This window comes from Papaver somniferum, chromosome 5 (assembly GCF_003573695.1).
Source record: "Papaver somniferum cultivar HN1 chromosome 5, ASM357369v1, whole genome shotgun sequence".
Taxonomy (NCBI): domain Eukaryota; kingdom Viridiplantae; phylum Streptophyta; class Magnoliopsida; order Ranunculales; family Papaveraceae; genus Papaver; species Papaver somniferum.
The window spans coordinates 143,587,039-143,605,290 of record NC_039362.1 but is presented as its reverse complement, the minus strand read 5'-3'; the positions used below and the strand labels follow the sequence as shown (position 1 = coordinate 143,605,290).

Sequence of the window (18,252 nt, the reverse complement as noted above, 5' to 3'; positions counted from 1 at the left end):
TGCACTTTACTGTTGCCTATATTTACGAGCCTCGAATTATTTGCTAGTTTGGTTCTTCCTTCCGTGTTCCCGTCTTCAAAGTAGCCTACAAGTTTGTAATAATGCCAACAACATTTTTATTACCATATTTGAACCAAACGCGGTTTTTGTTCTCTGTAAGTCTGTATCAATCACTAGGAAACAAATACTATTTGTTCCCTTCTCTTCTGAGCACTATATAATAAAGGATTCCACATTTGATTTCTCTGGTATTCAAGAGAGAGATGAAAGGAGAGGGTAAATGCAATATGGGAGGGATGAAATTGGTGGTACTGTACTTGGCATTGGTTTTGGTTTTGGCTGCATTTCTTCCAGGTTGTTTTGTAGTTGGAGATCAAGAGTTGAAGTGGAGGAAACAAGCTAAATCTAATTCTTCACCATTTCCAACTCTTGTTGGTACTTCTGCTGTTTACCCTGTTCTTGGAAATGTCTATCCTGTTGGGTATGTATTTCAACAACTATCTTCTGGTTGATCTCATTACTAGGTAGAAAATGAAAAACTAGAGAATTTGATTCTTGAATTTCATCTGGTTTTTGTTAATTCGTGTTGTTTCCTTCTTCAATTTCATTTCTCTAAGCTTGTTCTTTGAAATTTTGGTTAATAAGGGTTTTCCTGATTCTTAAAACCCATTTTAATTAGGGTTTTATTACTGTCTTTCTATGATTATTTTTGTTACATTTTTTAAGGTCATTTTTTTTTTCAGCTAAAATTTCTCATATCCCATTAATTTAGACTAAGATTCAGCTAAAATATCTGGTCCTTAAGATATTCTAATTTTTGCTGCTCATTTTATGTCATTTCTTATATGTTTTTGTTCTTGTGTTTCGGTTTGTAGTTATTACTATGTGGACATCAGAATTGGATATCCACCCAAACCATTCTACCTTGATATAGACACAGGCAGCGATCTTACATGGCTTCATTGTGATGCCCCCTGTCTGCAATGTCCAGAGGTGAGATCTTGTTCATTTAGTTAATCCTGTCGAATACGTTGGCACCTGACTCACAGATCGTGGAAAATGAATATGCAATAACTTTGTGTCGATAAAGAAGTATATGCAGGTTAACAGCGTTAATTGCGTACTCAATCTAGGATCATAGCAGTATCATCATCATTGTCATCGTTGTTGCAATTATGTTTTTTACTATTAATTAGAAAGATGGATACATTTTTATTGCTACCTATTATCTTCCTCAAATTTAGGTTCGTAAACCATCATAGTCTATACTAAAATGACATCTGCTTAAACGGACACACCATCTTTATTTCTCTCTTTTGTGAACAGGTTCCTCACCCATTGTACCGTTTAATCGAGAACAGCCACATCCTCTGCCCAGACCCCATTTGTGCAATTGTGCGCGCTCTCGAAGATCACCAATGTGAGAAACCAACTGATCATTGTGACTATGAGGTTGAGTATGCAGATCAAGGTTCTTCTCAGGGTCTCCTTGTCAAAGATGTTTTCCCCCTTCGCTCTTCCAATGGATCACTAGTTGGACCCCGCTTGTTTTTTGGGTAGGTTAGCTCTACAAATCATGTTTCTAAATCATAGAAATGGTTGTTTCTCTTCAGTAACATGTTCTTGTTTGCAGTTGTGGATTTGATCAAGAGGGCTCTAGCGGAACTACTTCTCCTACAGATGGAGTGTTAGGTCTTGGCAGAGGGAAAAGCAGCGTTGTTTCTCAGCTTCAACGTATAGGGATAGTAAGAAATGTTATTGGCCACTGCTTCAGTAGCAATGGTGGAGGCTTTCTCTTCTTTGGAGACGATCTTGTACCATCTTCTGGAGTAGTTTGGACACCAATGTCACGTGACCCCAAGAAGTATGTAGTTCAATTTCTTTTCTTCTATATCCAATTTTGGTCTCCAATTTTTGTGGGTGAATCATGCCTAAAATCTTAGGCATCTAAGATGTTCAGAAACACACTGCAGTGACAGCTGATTACGTTTAAAATGATTGAACGAAAATATAGCCTTGGATGCATCTGTTGACATTGATCTTACTAACGATTTTATGTTCAATTCTTTTCTATTTTCAGCCAAAATCACTACTCGCCAGGGCCAGCAGAACTCTTTTTTGGAAAGCAGTCTATTAGTGTGAAGGATCTTCATGTTGTTTTTGACAGTGGGAGCTCCTACACCTATTTTAACTCTCAGGCTTACAACGCTCTCATTTCTTCTGTAAGCTTTAGAAACCTACAGGATCCCAATCTTTTCCAGAGCTGCCTGCACAAGAGGACTGATTCTTGACATTTCATTTTCCATTGTTTGTTTTTCAGATAATGAAAGATTTAACAAAGACACCACTGAAAATTACTGCTGCGGATGAGACATTGTCTATTTGCTGGAAAGGCGCGAAAGCATTCAAATCCATTACCGAAGTCAAGAAATACTTCAAACCAGTAATCCTAAGCTTTGTGAATGGCAAGAAAGCACAGCGAATGGAAATACCCCCTGAATCTTACTTGATTGTTAGTGTGAGTATTATCCCTAGTTGAACACTTTTTAAGTTACTTATTCTTTATAAATATTATTTCAGATGTCAAAGAGAACATATAGTGTGCTCCAAATCAATGTTTTGCGCTCTTTATTTCAGGAACACGGCAATGTCTGCTCAGGGATACTTAATGGTACTGAAATTGGATTGGAAGATCTCAACCTTATTGGAGGTGAGAAGGAAACAGACATAGATGACAAATGTATCTTGCAGAATTAGATTCCTAACTACAATCTTTTATTTTATTTTTCCTCACAGACAACTTTTTCCAAGATCAAATGGTGATATATGACAACGAGAAGCAGGAGATTGGATGGGCCACTGCAAATTGTGACAGGCTTCCCAAGTCTGGAATTGCCCTCTTGTGATTTTCCTTTCTAATATCCCGTTAAGGATTCTCATCATCCTTATTCTTTTCTTCTCTCTTTGTTTTCAATCTGACAGCATTGATCGTGAAGAAGAAGACTTATCTCAACTTGATACCGCCAGTCTAGATATACTAACAGAAGATTATGGTCCTGAAGCTTCTAGTTTCCAAAAGGAGTATGAAGAATCACATAAAAAAGATGAACTACGTAAATGAAGTGGGAAGTGGAGCAGCTCTCTCACATAGGAGGACAGTGTAAAAATGGGGACATGAGCTTTTGTTGTTCTGCTTTACATAAAAAGTTGTACATGTGCAAATAATTGTCAGACATTGTAGAATTATGTTGATTACATATAGTAGCAAAAATAAATAAATGAATGAAAATAAAAAATGTCAGTACATGTTGTTTTGGTGTTTTGCCCCTAATTGAGAGAGATGAAAAGGAGTTAGGTACTACTGAACCGAGTTAACCGATTTAGTTGGTGGATTATTCTGGTTAGCTTTATACATGCATGACTGTACAGTTGCTCATCAAACCTCCCAAAACCCTGCAGCAGAAGAAACATTCATTCATCAGAACGGTGTAATTCAATTGAAAAAAAATATCCATTAGAAAACAAAATGATTATTTTAATGACTAGAATGTTATTCTTGGTAAAAGATGAACATATGAAGCGTAAAAGATGAACAGTCCAGGCCTAAAGGGTAATCTTTAGGAAAGGAATAATTCTTGGTAGACAGTATGGAAAGAGTTTATGATCAAACCTTGAAGATTCTCTAGGAAACTTTTAAGAGATGCAAACCATGATAAGTAAAGCATCTTATAGAGAATCCTTGTGGATTTAATAGTTAAAGCTTTAAAGATAAGTAGGCATCATAGTACTTTCTCCCAAATGCATATTCTTTGTAATAGGGCTGCCATAAATTGGCGTGAGCCTGGAAATTCTACTTTCTGAGGCAACGAATAACTTTTCACATACAAGTAAAGAATGCCTTTACGCATTCGTACTATGGTGATAGCGAAAGAAGCAAATTCCACATGGTTACTGCACGGTCTAAAAGCAAATTCATAAACGTAAGCAAATTCATAAAGCAAATTCTAAAACAAACACATGGTTTTGAGCTGTTGAGCAAGCCAAGTAGGGAAGATATATAAATCACTTCTGACCAATACAGAAACTGACACCAACACGACTACGCAACATATTGCTTGGTTTCCAGGTGAAGCCCAAGGAATGTAGATGTGCTTAGATATGCAAGAGTGTTCTTCACATTTCTAGGAGTTCTTACTGTTTGGGACATCTCATGTCTTGGAATGTAACCGTTGAATTCATGTTATAATGATGATTATAAAAATGAAGGCAGTTCCATGACTTCCATCATCATTTAGAAAAATGAAGTATTCAAATGAACTCAAACAAATTTAGTGGATATTGTTCATAAATACTAGAATGTAAGAAGGCTCCCGCCATAAAATAAATAAAAAAAATAAGAAAGGAAAAGAGAGAAAGAAACCTTATTCCTCTAAGTGTTGGTGGTGTAGTGTAACCTTGAAATGCTATAAGACATGATTTGCACACTACACATGTTAAACCAGACAAGAGTTACTTATTATTATCCCATCAAATAACAGAAGACAAATTCCTCGAATAAGTATTTACATAATTTGAAAAATCAAGCACGGAAGAAACAACTATATCAACAAAAGTTAACAGAATTTATCTGGTTAAATTAATCAACTTATTTGACAAGTAATAATAATAATAAAGTTATCTCCGGAACATAAATTGAATATGTCAAAGTAAACGATATTCATGATATTTTTCTTTAAATTGGAAAATCATGTATTGTTTCCTTTTTAAATGTAGAGCACAATATCTATCAAATAGCAACAGTCTATATAATACTTAAAAAGGAGTGAGACTAGGATGAGATGGGTCCAATCTCCTAATTTAATCAATTTGAATTCAGAAGTGAAGTTTAAATGAAAATGACAGTAAATCTACTCCTCTTTAGTGGAACAGTATTTTACACCATTTTTTCTCTACCTAGTGATACATAACAGAACTTACTAACTGTTATACATGAGTAATGGGAGCCATGAAAAGTATTTTCAGAGAGAAGGAAAAAAGAAAGTGGACAAAGAAACATTACCTTCGCATGACAAATCTTTGTGATTGCCTCAACATGAAGGTCCTGAAGTTCTTCAAGAGCAGCAATATCTAGGCCATTGAGATCTTGGCCCTGAAAATGAATCAACTGTATGAGTACTTTGTATCTTTGCTCTGTTTCTGACAAGCAAAGTGACCTCAAGAAAGTATCACTTCAATTAGATATGCATGTCAACATTATGTTAATGAATATTCTCCTTCAGCCAATGGCTATTAGAAGACACGATTACTATACCAAAACACAAAAAGAACTTAGGTGTCAGAATGATTAAAGGCATTCTAGACGTTTGTACCTTTAATTTGGAAATAATGCTTTCTAGCTCTCTACACCTTCTCTTTTCTGTTTCATAGCCAGCTCTTGTTTCTTCCAATGTACTTAATTCCTCCATGTAGCCACAACTTACGCCAGGTTCGGAAGTTCCATTTCGGGCATGATTTGAGGAAGGGTATTCGTTTTGTGCGCTTTTGAGGGGAACATTTATTTTTTGTTCCCCCTCCAGGTACGAATCTTCAGGATCAATGCTAGTTTTCCTCATTTTTGCGATAAGCAACCACATGTTTGAAAGTTCATTTTCTAAATCTTCTTCATGTTGCTTTGCTTCATCCAATCTTTTCTCCAGCTCGCTTTCTCTTCTGATTCTCTCAGATAAAGCAGCCTCCAAAGAAGCTTCTCTTTGGTATCTCGCAATAAGCTCGTTCTGCAACTCCTCAATTAACATCCCATCCTCTGGATTTCTCGATAATGCATTAGCTCTACAGTAAGCTGATTCTTTTGCTGCAGCCAATTCGCCAGTCAATTTTGCGTTCTCATAGGAAAGTTTAGTTACTTCTTCTGCCAAATTTCTAAGCTCAATAGCAGCTGCTGAAGCCAACTCCTTGGCATATGAGGCTTCCTCGGCCAGATTTTGGTTGTCCGTTGCAAATCCATCCCTTTCTTCAGTAAGCTTCGCATTATCTTGCTTAAGATTCTTTATTTCAGCATCCTGATTCAGACACAGTGAAATAAACATAGATGAGTCTAACATCAGGATAAATACAAGTTATCCCAACCCAGAAGTACATTGTAACGTTGATCAGATAACTAAAGAGATCATCAGACTGATGAGTTACTTATGAATGTAACATGGATTAAAAAAAGTGGAAATACTAACTTGCTTGAGGACTTGAGAACTCAAAGACTTATCAGTATTGCACTTGCACCTACTTGAGCCTTCTTCATATGAACCAATTTCAACTTTTGATTCTCTATTTTCTCGAGACTGCTCTGAGGAACAATTCGTGGATGCAACCAGATTACCTGCCTGGCCAGAGTTGTTAACTAACAAAGAATCAAGCTGTTGTCTTAGCAGAAGCACGGTTTCCTGCATCTCAGCATTCTCAGACATCTGATAAAATTGAAGATAAAGTGAGCATTAGCACTCAGCAGGTTCATACTACATATGCAAAAACATGAAGATCATCTGTAGAATCCAACCTTCATCTGCAACTGTTCTTGAAGTATTCGGTTATCTGCTGATTTAATCTTCATTGATGACAAGACATAAGAAGTATGAATCAATTAGTAATCATAGCTAAAACTCACAAAATAACCAAGAAAATGTGATTCACAAACCTCAAGATCGAATGTCTTTTCATTTAGTTGAGTAGCAAATTTTGACAGTGCCTGAAGAGTGTAACTTATTCATTAGAGAAGTGGTACTATGACACATAGCAAATAACACCCAACTGACTTTTATTCAGGTACTACAAATGGGAACCTTAATACAGTGTATGTCCTAATTGAAATGTTGTCTCTGCTAATTAAATAGGAAACATTTTTTTTTTATCTTAACCTGCGTATCCCATTACCTGAGACATCTCAATGTTATTTGATGCACGTGGTGTAGACTCAATAGACCCAAGCATCAGTTGTTCAAGTTCATGCATATGGCCCTGCTTCTCACTGATTTCATTCTTAAGCTTCCGCAATTGGTCCTGTTACAACCAGCCCAAAATTTATGAAATCATGCCAAGATTTAGAACTACGGCCATGAAGTTAGAATGAAAGAGGAAGATCGCATGCCTGAAGATGCAAATCTTCGGGGTCACTAGCTGCTTGCTCTGACAACCTTCTAGAAGAACTGATACACAAGGCTAGCTCCCCTGCTAACGTTTTTACCTGCTCGCGGAGTAGATCCATTTGATCTGTAATTGTAGTTCCAGTCTGCAAAGATGTTTTTAAGTAAGTATGCAGATACCTGTAATCTGGAAAAATGATATATGTGCAGAACCTATATCCTTTTGACTCAGTTTAATTACAATATAACCATATTCATTTCTGATGGACACGCAGTTTGGCCTACCAAGCAGGCCTAACCCTGTTAAATTGGGATAGGGTGGAGAAAGTATCTCCTTGATGAATAGTCTCATGAGGGCCTTCATTTCACTTTGTCCACCTTGAATGAGTTACAAGTATTTATCACCCCAAAGAGAACAAAGTAGTATATAGTAGAAGTTTCAATCCCACATTGACTACGAGCTACATATATTCCTTAGCAAATTATCCACAATACACTTTTGAACAAACATATTTCTTTACTATTTGAGACCAGTCTCATCCTAGATATTTTATAACTGGAAGCTAATAGATAAAACATAATAACTTTTGAAGATATTTCAGTCTAACTAAGTTAGTGTAGGTGCCCTCCCTCGACCATATAAGACTTGCCCGAAAGTAAAATTAGCAGTCAATTTTAGTCCGTGTTGACGAAATTTTTGGATCATGATTTGACAAGTCGAAAAAGAGATGCACATTTTGATAAACAGCACTATTGACAGGATAAAGTAAAAATAGAAACTTCCCCTCACCGATGGTACAGTTGCACTAAACAAGTCACCCGCTTGGTTTCTTTCACGAAATGTGTCTGCTACCGAAGGATCATCCCCTCTTCTGCCAACAGACATTCTCTGTCCATCCCTCATGTCAGTCACTAATACTTTATGTTGTGATGACTTCGAAGACGTTGCTGGTGAGCCACCAACGGAGCTTTCACTAGATGATAATCCAGAAAGGTTCTCCGGCTTCTGAAAAGCAAGTCATAGTATGCCAAGAACCCATTAGTTTCTAACATGCCACGCTTCAACATGAATCTACACTATGGAGATATATTAATATTAACATCCAAAGTGATTAATGAGCTTAGTGATGTCAACTTAACAAATAGGATTAATTCATCTAATTTCTTTCCCTTTGATAAGCTGTAGAGGATCATGGTTTTCCAGATATTTTCAAAGATAAAAGGGCCTAAAACTATCTCAGGAATGTCCAACAAATGCAAGTACAGTTTTTTTGAGAGGTTATAAAATCTTTGCCACAGGTGGTTTTTTGAAATTACTTTGTTACACCAACTAACAGGAAATGTTGGATGTCCTCGTAACTAAAGCTAAAAATGCCAACCAGTAGATGGTTGACCAATAAAGTCACGAACCCTATTTCTTATAATCTTGTCCTTCCTCTTTTCTCTTTCCACCCACAAAAGCTGACCTGCATATCGAATGCAAAGAGCAAAAATAATAAAGAGAAGATATCTAGGAAACTAACCCGCTGTTTAAACCATCCAAGCATCCCATGCCTTTTGCTCTTCTTATCACGTTTGACCAACTCATCGACATTGTTGGCATCATACCTTGCTTCTGCTGAAAATTCTGAATCCATACTAGTGGCATCATCGTCAATAATGTACTCTCGTTTTTTATCCGGCAAATATATTAGCTGCATACAAAAAAAATAAAAATAAGGCATAACAAAGTAGAAAACAGCTAGCCGGCTATTCATTAAGTTGTGAAAGAGAGAAAAATCCATTCCAAAAGTTTGATTTTCTTGAAGATAACTATATTAAGTGTTTAGAATACTCTGAATAAACATTTTAATATATTGTACAAGAAATGTTTTGAAGCAACATATTAACCTCGTCTTCTCCCAAGGAGTGTCTTTGTCTATAACCCGTCTTTTGAGGGGTACTTGATGATAAAGTGTTTTTTGTGGAAACCAAGATTAGCTTTGTCAGCCGTTGAATTCTCCCCATTAAAGCTGCCTTAGCTTGCTCCTCCTCTTCTAATCGTGACTGCAATTTAACTTGACCAGCTTCGGTCTTTTAAATCAGAGAAACAAACAGTTAGAAAGCAAGTGATGGACCATGGAAGTACCAATTTGTATTGCCTGGAATACCATCGATGCATGCCAAGGAGAGTCAAATACCAAAAATTGCTTCTTTATTACAGTGAAAAGGGCATCTATGTACATAACGATCTTGCGAGAGAACAGTGAAGCAACAGTACTGAGGTTGGCACATACACAAATTGCGAAAAAGACAGACTCACACATGCTCCAAATATTAGTTTTAGATTCCATAAATTGACATTTGTAATCAAATAATATCCAGTATTGCCACATATACAAACAAGTTTACAAATCATAACAAGCCCATGCATCAACAGAATACAATCTTCCAAGACCAGATTAGAATACTATAGGGATCTAAAGCTGCAAAAGGATCACGAAGTATCACCAAACAAAACAAAAACGGTGTAGTTGTTGTCCTAGTGATACATACATTAAGCTAAGTAATCAAAATGCCTAATATATAAAAAAACAACATGAGACTTCACAAATGAAAAGATAGGAGACTCTTTTTCTAGGAAGGTATATAAGGTATATAAATTAACAATAAGAGAAGATGCACAAAAATGGGAAACGTTAAAATAGTGCAAGTACATTATGTTCCAGATTCTGATAAACTACAGTAGAGTTACTTATCTACTAAAGATTCAGTCAATTAAACTGCACAAGCAAAGTAGATCACATATTTTCATGTATATTTAATGAACCAACCTGAAGCTTCAGACTAACAAGATCTTCCGGGTTGGAAGCAACAGCATAAGGTTTCTCCGTTGCTCCCTGCTTCAAGTGCTGCAGCTCTTCTTTTAAACTAGTAATTTCCTTCTGATACTTTTTAATTACAGATTTCTCATCCAGTATCTGGTAAGAGCAATAATTACAGTCATTACACCAACCCTTGGTTAAAGTTCTGCCATTTCCATAGTAATTACTAGAACATCACCTTATTTTGAGAAGCTTTAATTTCCACATGCTTGCTACGATGGGCAAATTTAAGTGTGTTGTGTGTCTCCTCGGTATTGCTTGAGGCAGGAGTGACAGTACAAATAAGCTACAAAACAGAGGGGTAGAAAGCAAGTTAATTTACATGAAAGAGCAATTGCAGGACACATAAGAACTGCATACGTTTAAGCCTCTAGATACTGATCGCAAAGTGGTAGAAGATGGGAATAATTAAACGATGACATGACAAAATAAATAGATATACAAATACAAATATACTGTATATGGTTTACATGTAATGTTCTAACTTACTGAAACCCGTCCATGACCACTAAGAGAGGACTGCAACACACGTGTCAGTTTAGAATCTCGATATGGAATATGTGTAGATTTGGCATCAGTTAGTTTGGATATCACCTGCAAGGAAATCCATTAAGCGGGGAGATGAATTGGTTCTCTTGATAGTTATTTAAGTAAACAGAAAGAAGGCTCTACACCAACACATAACTCGTGAGGTTAACCATAGACACCATAGGTTTGACATGATGAAACAAAGATCAAGAAGACATTTCTTACAGTGCCAAGTGTAAGCAAGCTTTTATTTATGTATGAACCTTCTTTTCTACGCAGCCCAATCGTTTCAGCTTTAGAACTTTCAGACCCTGCAAGATCAATTAAATTCTGCAAAGGAGAACCAAGTTTGTATAACACAAACAAAATCAAAACTTACAATGAGAAGACATTAGGAAAGTAGATGGTACTGTCAAATTGCACGCAGACGACACAATTAAAAGGATGACTCGTTTGCATAAACAAAGAAGTTTACCAATTGGGATAAAGCTACATCTTCCTCCATGTGATTATCACCTCGCGAACTGCTTTCGATTGTCTGAGAAGCAAGTAGTCAATCATAAATTAAAAAATATGAATATCAACCATCTAAATATGCACAGAATACAGTGTTATCAAACACATGAATACGAGCTGGATAATTACCAACGTGAAGATAGTGTGGCTCCGACTGCTAAGTAAATTATAATTATTAGAACCGACGTGTCTATGCTCTGCAAAAAAGTGGGACTTGGCAAATCAGCATCTTAACTTTCAATGGCTCAGTCTAGGATGAATTGAGAGACAGACCACCGAGGATCCAGACATTTAAGGGAAGAATAAATATAACAAAACAAGATGTGTTCAATACATAGAGAAATAAGATATGCATACAGCTGGCAATCACCATACATAGTGCTTGACAATGTAAATGATATCATTTGCATACTGGCACCAGTTCAGCCTCATCGATGACTTCATTACTACCTCTCTTCGGAGTCAATGCAACATATAACTTGCTTTATTTAGTTACTATTTTTTTCCAATCTTCTCAATACTATTATACTACTCACATTTTTCTATTGTGGCCTCTATGTTTAAGAAAGTTGTCTCTCATTTCTGAATGTTCGGGTCATAATAATAATCACTCTTCCAAAGGAGTATTGTTAATAAGGAAAAAGAAAAAATAGAAAAGGAGAACAATGTTAAACCAAGACCTCCAAAAAGAAAAGAAAAATATGCAAATCTGTAGGTAAATAACAGATACCTGTCACTCCCCGTAAGACAGCGTATAAAACAGGTGGCTGAGGCTAGAGCCCCGCATTTAACTAGAATGTCAGCACAAGGAATCTGCTGCATATAAAAATGTGAGAGAACCTAAACTGGATAGTCTTCAGGTCTACCAAACAATTTTCCAAATGCACAAGGAACCTTCCCGTAACAATGGGATTTATTTCTCAAGTGCCACACCAATAAGAATCGAGTCACACTCCAACTGCACTCGTCTTAGGTTACGAGTCTTGGCCATTCCAAACTCTTGAATAGCCTTGAACTCCGCCGCTACTGAAGTATTGTGACTAAGAGGGGTGGCAAAACATACCGAAATCGTTCATACTCTCTTTCTTAATATAGGTAAACACAGCTATTGACGCCAAACTGGCATTACCAAAGGTCACAGTTCACTAACAATCCTGAGACAACATATTCCAGATTTGCTCATTTTTTACCAATACCTTCTTAGTCTCCTGTCTCTTCGTACTCAACCACAAAAAAGGAAATTCCAATAGAAGTGATTGATGGTTGTTTTACAGTTTGAAGCTTTATATGAAAAAAGCAAAATTCATGTGAATAGTGGTGGTAAGAGAAAACTTGAGGACATTCTGAAGATCTATATATCAAGATAAATAGAGTTGATGTTGTCATCTAAAAAGAGATTGATTTTGATAGTAACACCAACTGATAAGAATCAAGCTAATAAGGAAAAACCTTTAACTAGACAACTTCAATGCATGATTTTGGCGGTACTAATTGTCAAATTGAATTACCTTCACCAGATGCTATCAAAGAAAGAGCATGTGCAGGCGACAAAACAACTTCTTCTTTCATTCCTTCTACATAAGTTCCCTGCCCAGAAGAAAAACTTAAACTACTAAGAACAGATAAAGTTTTGAATGGAACTGGTAGGCAACTAAAAACGGAGTTGACACGCAGGAACACATTGACAAACAGCACACTCCTAAACAAATTAAGGGACTAGGATTCAACGTCATAACACCAACATAATAACAAATAATTAAGAGGAGTACCCGCATTTTCTACTTATGGTTACTCGGATAACCTAGGTTCTAAGCAACAAATATACTGATGGACAAACATGGTACTTAATTTATAGAAAATAAAATCCCCACAGTATTTTAACTATTACTTTAACCATGGAATGCTGGAAAGGCTGTGTGGAGGAGTGGCTTTGAATGCTGATGTTCATACTTCAGCATAACGGAGTATTTATTAAGTAAGTTTAATTAAAAGTTAAAACATAACATCGGTTTGATCTCCATAGAATAAATATGGATATATCACGGCTTTGTCGTTTCTAACGTACCAGTCAAAGTAACACAGGCAGTCCGTGGATGATTGAAGGTTCAGAACTATTCTCAAATCTACTAACAAGGGCTGAAGGGGACACAAGCCATCTAACCTCAGAAAGTTGCACCAATGCGAAATTAAAGGAAGGTCTGTGTGTTTAACTTGTCATCCATGAGGTGTTTGGCATATCTTTCTTCAAGAGTTATGCATCATAGATGTCGACTTGTCTCCATCATTAGTACCAACTAATAACCTATGCCTATGACGTGGTTCCCACATGGCTCCAATTTGGTGTTCTTATACTTCCTATGAGACTAAGCAGTCTTCATAATCTTCATCCATGAAGTGATGGTGTGGATTTATTCCAGTGGGATTGTTGGTTAAGACTAAGATGAAGGCATACAACTCCAGTATTCTTAGTTCATATTCTTACTGTAAACAGAAATTGGCATCTAATCTTACTTAGATCTCCGTGGTATCCACCTTGGTTTACTAAATATACGTGTACAGCAGTCAGCAGAAATGAAAGCAAAAGCAAACAAGCATTTAATCTTACTGAGTCAGACTTCTATATAAAAAATAAAATAATACCTGAGCATCTTCTCGTATTCGTAGGTTCTGCCCAGTTGGATCAAGCAAGTCGTTAATAACCTGGAAAAGCAGAAATACCCTATATTAGGGGGGGAAATAACACAAAAAATATTTTAAAGATGCATGTATGAAGTTGCTCAACTTTCTCCAGCAATCTCATGGAAAAGGTACTACTTTCTAGTATGATGGGATTGTTAAGGGTACCACCACAAAAATGACTAATAGATTTGAAGGCCAAAAACCATTTTCTCCGCACTATGTCGTCTTATATGCTCAAGGTAAGATGATAAACACTGAGACAACAGACACAGAGACTTGGTAACACTTCAAACTGACACCATTGAGCAACATATAGTCCCCTAAGAGCGTCCACAATGGACGACTAAACCCAAATATTTGGTCCAAATACATGACGTAGTGGAAGAGAGTAAAGATCAAAAACCAGACTAAACTCAAATTCCAGACTATATTTGGTCTGGGACCAAGACCAAAACCAAATTTGGTCGAGCGGAGATTAAAAATCCGTCTGGCGTGGGGCGTTGGTATAATAACCGTTTGGAGTGGGGCGTAAGTATAAAGTGCGCCTGATGGTTTCAAAATGGGGGGCGGACATTATATGTGAGCCTGATGGTGGGGCGGATGTTATATGTGAGCCTGATGGTGGGGCGAACATTATATGTGATCCTGATGGTGGGGATCACATTATATGTGATCCTGAATAAAATGGGGCGGACATTATATGTGAGCCTGATGGTGGGACGGATATTATATGTGCGTCTGGATCAGGCGGGGGTATAATGTACGCTCGACTAAATTTTACTCGTGCACCGTAGCGTAGCAACACGGACTAAACCCAAAATTTGGTCCTTTTTTTGATATTTGGTCTTTGGTTTTGATCGTACCACTGCAGTTGCTCTAAGAGACAGGTATCTGGGACCAACCAGTAAAGCTTCCTCTAAAAGTCTTAATAGATTACTTCATAAAATATTTGAATCTTCTTCAGGGTAGCAAAAAGTTACAATGTAGTGATACTGACCTCATTGTATATCTCCAGATACGAAACACGAAGAAGAAACTCCCTCCCAGGTGTCTGAGCCATATTGTAACCACTGTCAGACAAGGCGCAAGTAAATGCATGGATGATGCAACTATCAGATGATACACACTATTTACATTACCTCTTGTATAATCCCAAAGACATCCTTCACTGCTAATGGAATGATTCCAGGTGATTTTTGTTCTCCCTGTAGAGCACAAAGTCAACCAATTAAAAAAAAAAGTGTAAGCTGTACAGTTACAGCTCTTGGCATCTATAGAAGGAAATCAGACAAATATAAATAAATGGATAGTCCTGCCAGCATAAATGTGGAGCAGCAGTTAGATCAGAGTCAATAGGACTAGAAACAAGAAATTAAAAATTAAAAAATCACTATGAAAACAAATTCACTTATAAAAGATTCAAACTCTTAAGGAATCCCTTATACATCAACTTCAGGCTCAGAATAGGTTTCATATGGAATGTTAAATCAGTGAAAGAACAACTGATATTGGGCATTTATGCAGCTGATTCTAATAAACCTAGAAATCATTTGACGCACACTACTGACTGTTCTTCACTAGTTGGTGCCAATGATATATAATTTACTTTTGCATTAACAATTACTAGTGGCACAGACTAGTCACCCTTGTCCAGAAACTAAGATATGCAAGATCAATCTATCTACGCGCCCTGCAGAATAAAGAAATAAACAACTAGTGCTAATAAAATACAAATTCTAGATATGTAAACTTTAACTTCCTTCTATAATTGCGGACAAATAACATATAAATCTACAATTATTCTTATACACCACTTCATTGGCAGATATGCATCTACACACCAAAAATATGTTCATTATATTTCAAATTTTAAGTACAAAGTGTCTAGGAAAATATGATACACAATGAAGTTGCTGTGCAGTCGTTAGTTTAGAGGATTATACAACATCAACAAAGAGCTATCAAACAGTTCTTTTGGAGGTTATATGCGGTTTGGATTGTCATGGGCCTGGTTACGAATCTGAAAAGAATTTGGACGCAGAATCTACCTTGCTTAAGATAGAGATGCACCAATAATTTGGACAAAATACACTTACAGTATACATGCTTCCAAGCTCTATTATTTCAGAATTATAAACATTATTTCCAGTTCAAGATTAAATCAGATAAAGACTAAGAGAAGTGACTAACATGCATCGTATGAGTCTTTCCACTACTAGTAACACCATAAGCAAATACTGCGCCTGCAAAACAGAAGAGGAAACATCATTAGTAATGTACCAAGAAAAACAAATGAAAAATCATGCCAATGGAGCATGGATGCAATAAAAATCAATCTTTACTGCATGAAAGGAAGGAATTGCAACTAGGATAAACCTCAGGGGCGGGAACTCAGACCAGGCCGTACTTTCTGGGAGCATGGGTAGGACCTATGAGTCACTGGGGATGTTGCTATGTATGAGCGGAGATTGTCTAAATCGAATCACTATATGGCAAGCATGGCAGGGTACTTGCCAATGGGGAATTATATCAGCTACGGAAACATCTAACAACAAATCATGATACCTATCTCATTGATTAATTAATCATTAAGGAGTACTTAAGGAAAAAAGAATCACCGTTAATTCCTTCCATGGCGCCACTGACAATTTGCTGGGCGGATATATCATAAACTTGGCGTGTAGTTGTTGCTGGACCAAATACCCTATCTGCAAGACAAACAACAGGTAATGGTTCATCGTTGTTTTTCCTATTCCGATATATGCAAAAATGGTAGGCTATTTACTATTCCACAAAGGAAACTATTAGATAGCGGAATTTGAAATTGGTAACCACGAGGTCCCCAACTGATCAAATTAAGTTATCTAAATGCAGCTTAAACTAGCAATTCGACTTTTCCCTTCTAAAGGCAAAGCAACAACACTCAAAATGTAATGCATCAGTGAAACAAAGAATAGTTGCACTAAATGTATTAGAAGTTCACAGAGATTTGAAACGAGAAGGCTCAGCATGCCTGAAAATGGTACATCGGTATTTGACCCATTATTGGATCAAATCACTAGTCAAAAGCACTACTACATGAACTTAAGATTAAGAAAACTGCCAAATACAACCCAAAATAAGAAGAAAAAAAATGATTTGGGATTCCAAACCTAATTTGACTAGTTTTTTGATCTACTGTATTTGAATACACTATGAGTACCACTCACATTAGTCAACTCAATTAGAAACTCCATAAACACAAGAAGAAGATGTACAAGTAGTAAAGGAAGTGGTGAGATTTTCTACTTACCAAAGGCATAAGCAATTGAAGTATTGTACTCATTTCTAACAGTGTAATCTCCATCAGCATACCAAGCAATCTCATCCCCTTTCTTTACTTCTCTAGCACTAAAAGAGAGGGAAACATACAAAATTTGAAAATCAAAAAAATGAGAAAAAAAAAGAAAAAAAAATCAGAAATCGAAAACAAGTTAGACTCAGTCAACGAGTGAGTGAGTGATTCGGTACCTGAGAGGTCGAAACCTAACAGTGACAGTGACGTTTTCCTTCGGCTTACTGATTTCAGAAGGAGATGGTGAGAGTTTATGTGGTGGACGAGAAGAAGAAGTAGAAGAAGGAGTTGTAGGACGAGCACCAGCAGATTTTGAAGAAGAAGGCGGAGTAGCAGCCACCGGAACTGGTGGTTTTCTTGATCGGAAAGGGAAGATGGTGGTGGTGGATCTCTGAGACCTCGACGAAGACATTTTATTTTTGTTTTTTGTTTTGTTTTGTTTTTCTGAGTAGTCCGTCCCACAGAGATATTAGACTACCAAATGAGATTCTGATTCTCCAATTTTTTGCTAGTAAAGAAAAGAAATGGTCAGCATAAAAAGGGTGGGAAATTAATTTTAGCTTTTAGTGCGAGAGAGAATCACGATTTAACTCAGGAGTTTGGAGGGACAGTTCTCAGTTCAGGTGAGTCACGTGTTTCTCACATGTGCCGTCGTCTTCCTTATCTGTTTGACTGGACAGTATTGGGAACAGCTAGCATAATAATAAACCGTTTAATAACTTCATTTAAGAACAAGTACCACCAACTGTATTTACCATCGATTCCATAAAAGTATTATTTTCATCCTTGGACATTTTTACGGATTCTCATCATCCCATAAGGTAAAAAAATGATTACTAAAAAGAACTAAAGAAATGCATGTGCCTCTTGTCATAGACGAACACAAAAATAACATAACAAGCAATCATTTTGTTTACGAAGGAATGATCATGGATTCATGCACATGTTTCACTTACCGTACGTGGGATGAAACATAACAGGCATTCATATTTAGTTCCACCAAACAGTGTGAGTTATCAAAGCTTTCGTCTTTTGAGCTGCATTGACTGAAAGGTGTTATTAAGACAGGTGTGCCTACTTATCCCTTTACCTTCTTTTTTTTCGTTTGTTTTTTGGTCATCAAAGTATCCGTGATTTGACAGCATAAGCAATATGAAAACAAAAATAGAATATTATTTGCAATGCCACAGGATCCGAT

The 18,252-nt window shown here is 36.7% G+C and overlaps 2 protein-coding genes across 2 annotated transcripts; one reads left to right on the top strand and one right to left on the bottom strand.

The window, feature by feature from the left end:
• The first annotated feature begins 51 nt into the window (after positions 1–51).
• Positions 52–3,310, top strand: LOC113283034 (aspartic proteinase Asp1-like). The gene is made up of 9 exons (XM_026532170.1): positions 52–481; positions 876–993; positions 1,327–1,556; positions 1,634–1,864; positions 2,081–2,222; positions 2,321–2,518; positions 2,638–2,710; positions 2,797–2,884; positions 2,983–3,310. Exons 1-9 carry the CDS (start codon positions 264–266, stop codon positions 3,119–3,121), a joined length of 1,437 nt encoding a protein of 478 aa, XP_026387955.1. The 5' UTR covers positions 52–263; the 3' UTR covers positions 3,122–3,310.
• On the bottom strand, positions 3,131–17,557 carry LOC113283033 (kinesin-like protein KIN-7E, chloroplastic). Its single transcript, XM_026532169.1, has 26 exons — positions 17,231–17,557; positions 17,013–17,110; positions 16,339–16,428; positions 15,911–15,963; positions 14,860–14,925; positions 14,718–14,771; positions 13,682–13,741; positions 12,550–12,628; positions 11,171–11,238; positions 11,001–11,063; positions 10,751–10,855; positions 10,487–10,591; positions 10,176–10,283; positions 9,947–10,093; positions 9,024–9,206; positions 8,657–8,827; positions 7,924–8,139; positions 7,139–7,279; positions 6,925–7,050; positions 6,689–6,739; positions 6,551–6,598; positions 6,228–6,461; positions 5,370–6,059; positions 5,060–5,149; positions 4,421–4,484; positions 3,131–3,453 (listed from the first exon to the last, which is right to left on the bottom strand). The coding sequence occupies exons 1-25, from the start codon at positions 17,464–17,466 to the stop codon at positions 4,464–4,466; spliced, it is 3,303 nt and encodes a 1,100-aa protein (XP_026387954.1). The 5' UTR covers positions 17,467–17,557; the 3' UTR covers positions 3,131–3,453; positions 4,421–4,463.
• Positions 17,558–18,252: the final 695 nt, after the last annotated feature.

Coding starts and splice junctions, on each gene's coding strand:
- LOC113283034 (XM_026532170.1), top strand. CDS start 264: ATGAAAGGAGAGGGTAAATGCAATATGGGAGGGATGAAATTGGTGGTA. Junction 2,519..2,637: donor AATCTTACTTGATTGTTAGT/GTGAGTATTATC, acceptor TCTTTATTTCAG/GAACACGGCAATGTCTGCTC. Junction 2,885..2,982: donor AATTGTGACAGGCTTCCCAA/GTCTGGAATTGC, acceptor TCAATCTGACAG/CATTGATCGTGAAGAAGAAG.
- LOC113283033 (XM_026532169.1), bottom strand. CDS start 17,466: ATGTCTTCGTCGAGGTCTCAGAGATCCACCACCACCATCTTCCCTTTC. Junction 10,094..10,175: donor TTAAAGCTTCTCAAAATAAG/GTGATGTTCTAG, acceptor TGCTCTTACCAG/ATACTGGATGAGAAATCTGT. Junction 8,828..9,023: donor ACTCCTTGGGAGAAGACGAG/GTTAATATGTTG, acceptor TTTTGTATGCAG/CTAATATATTTGCCGGATAA.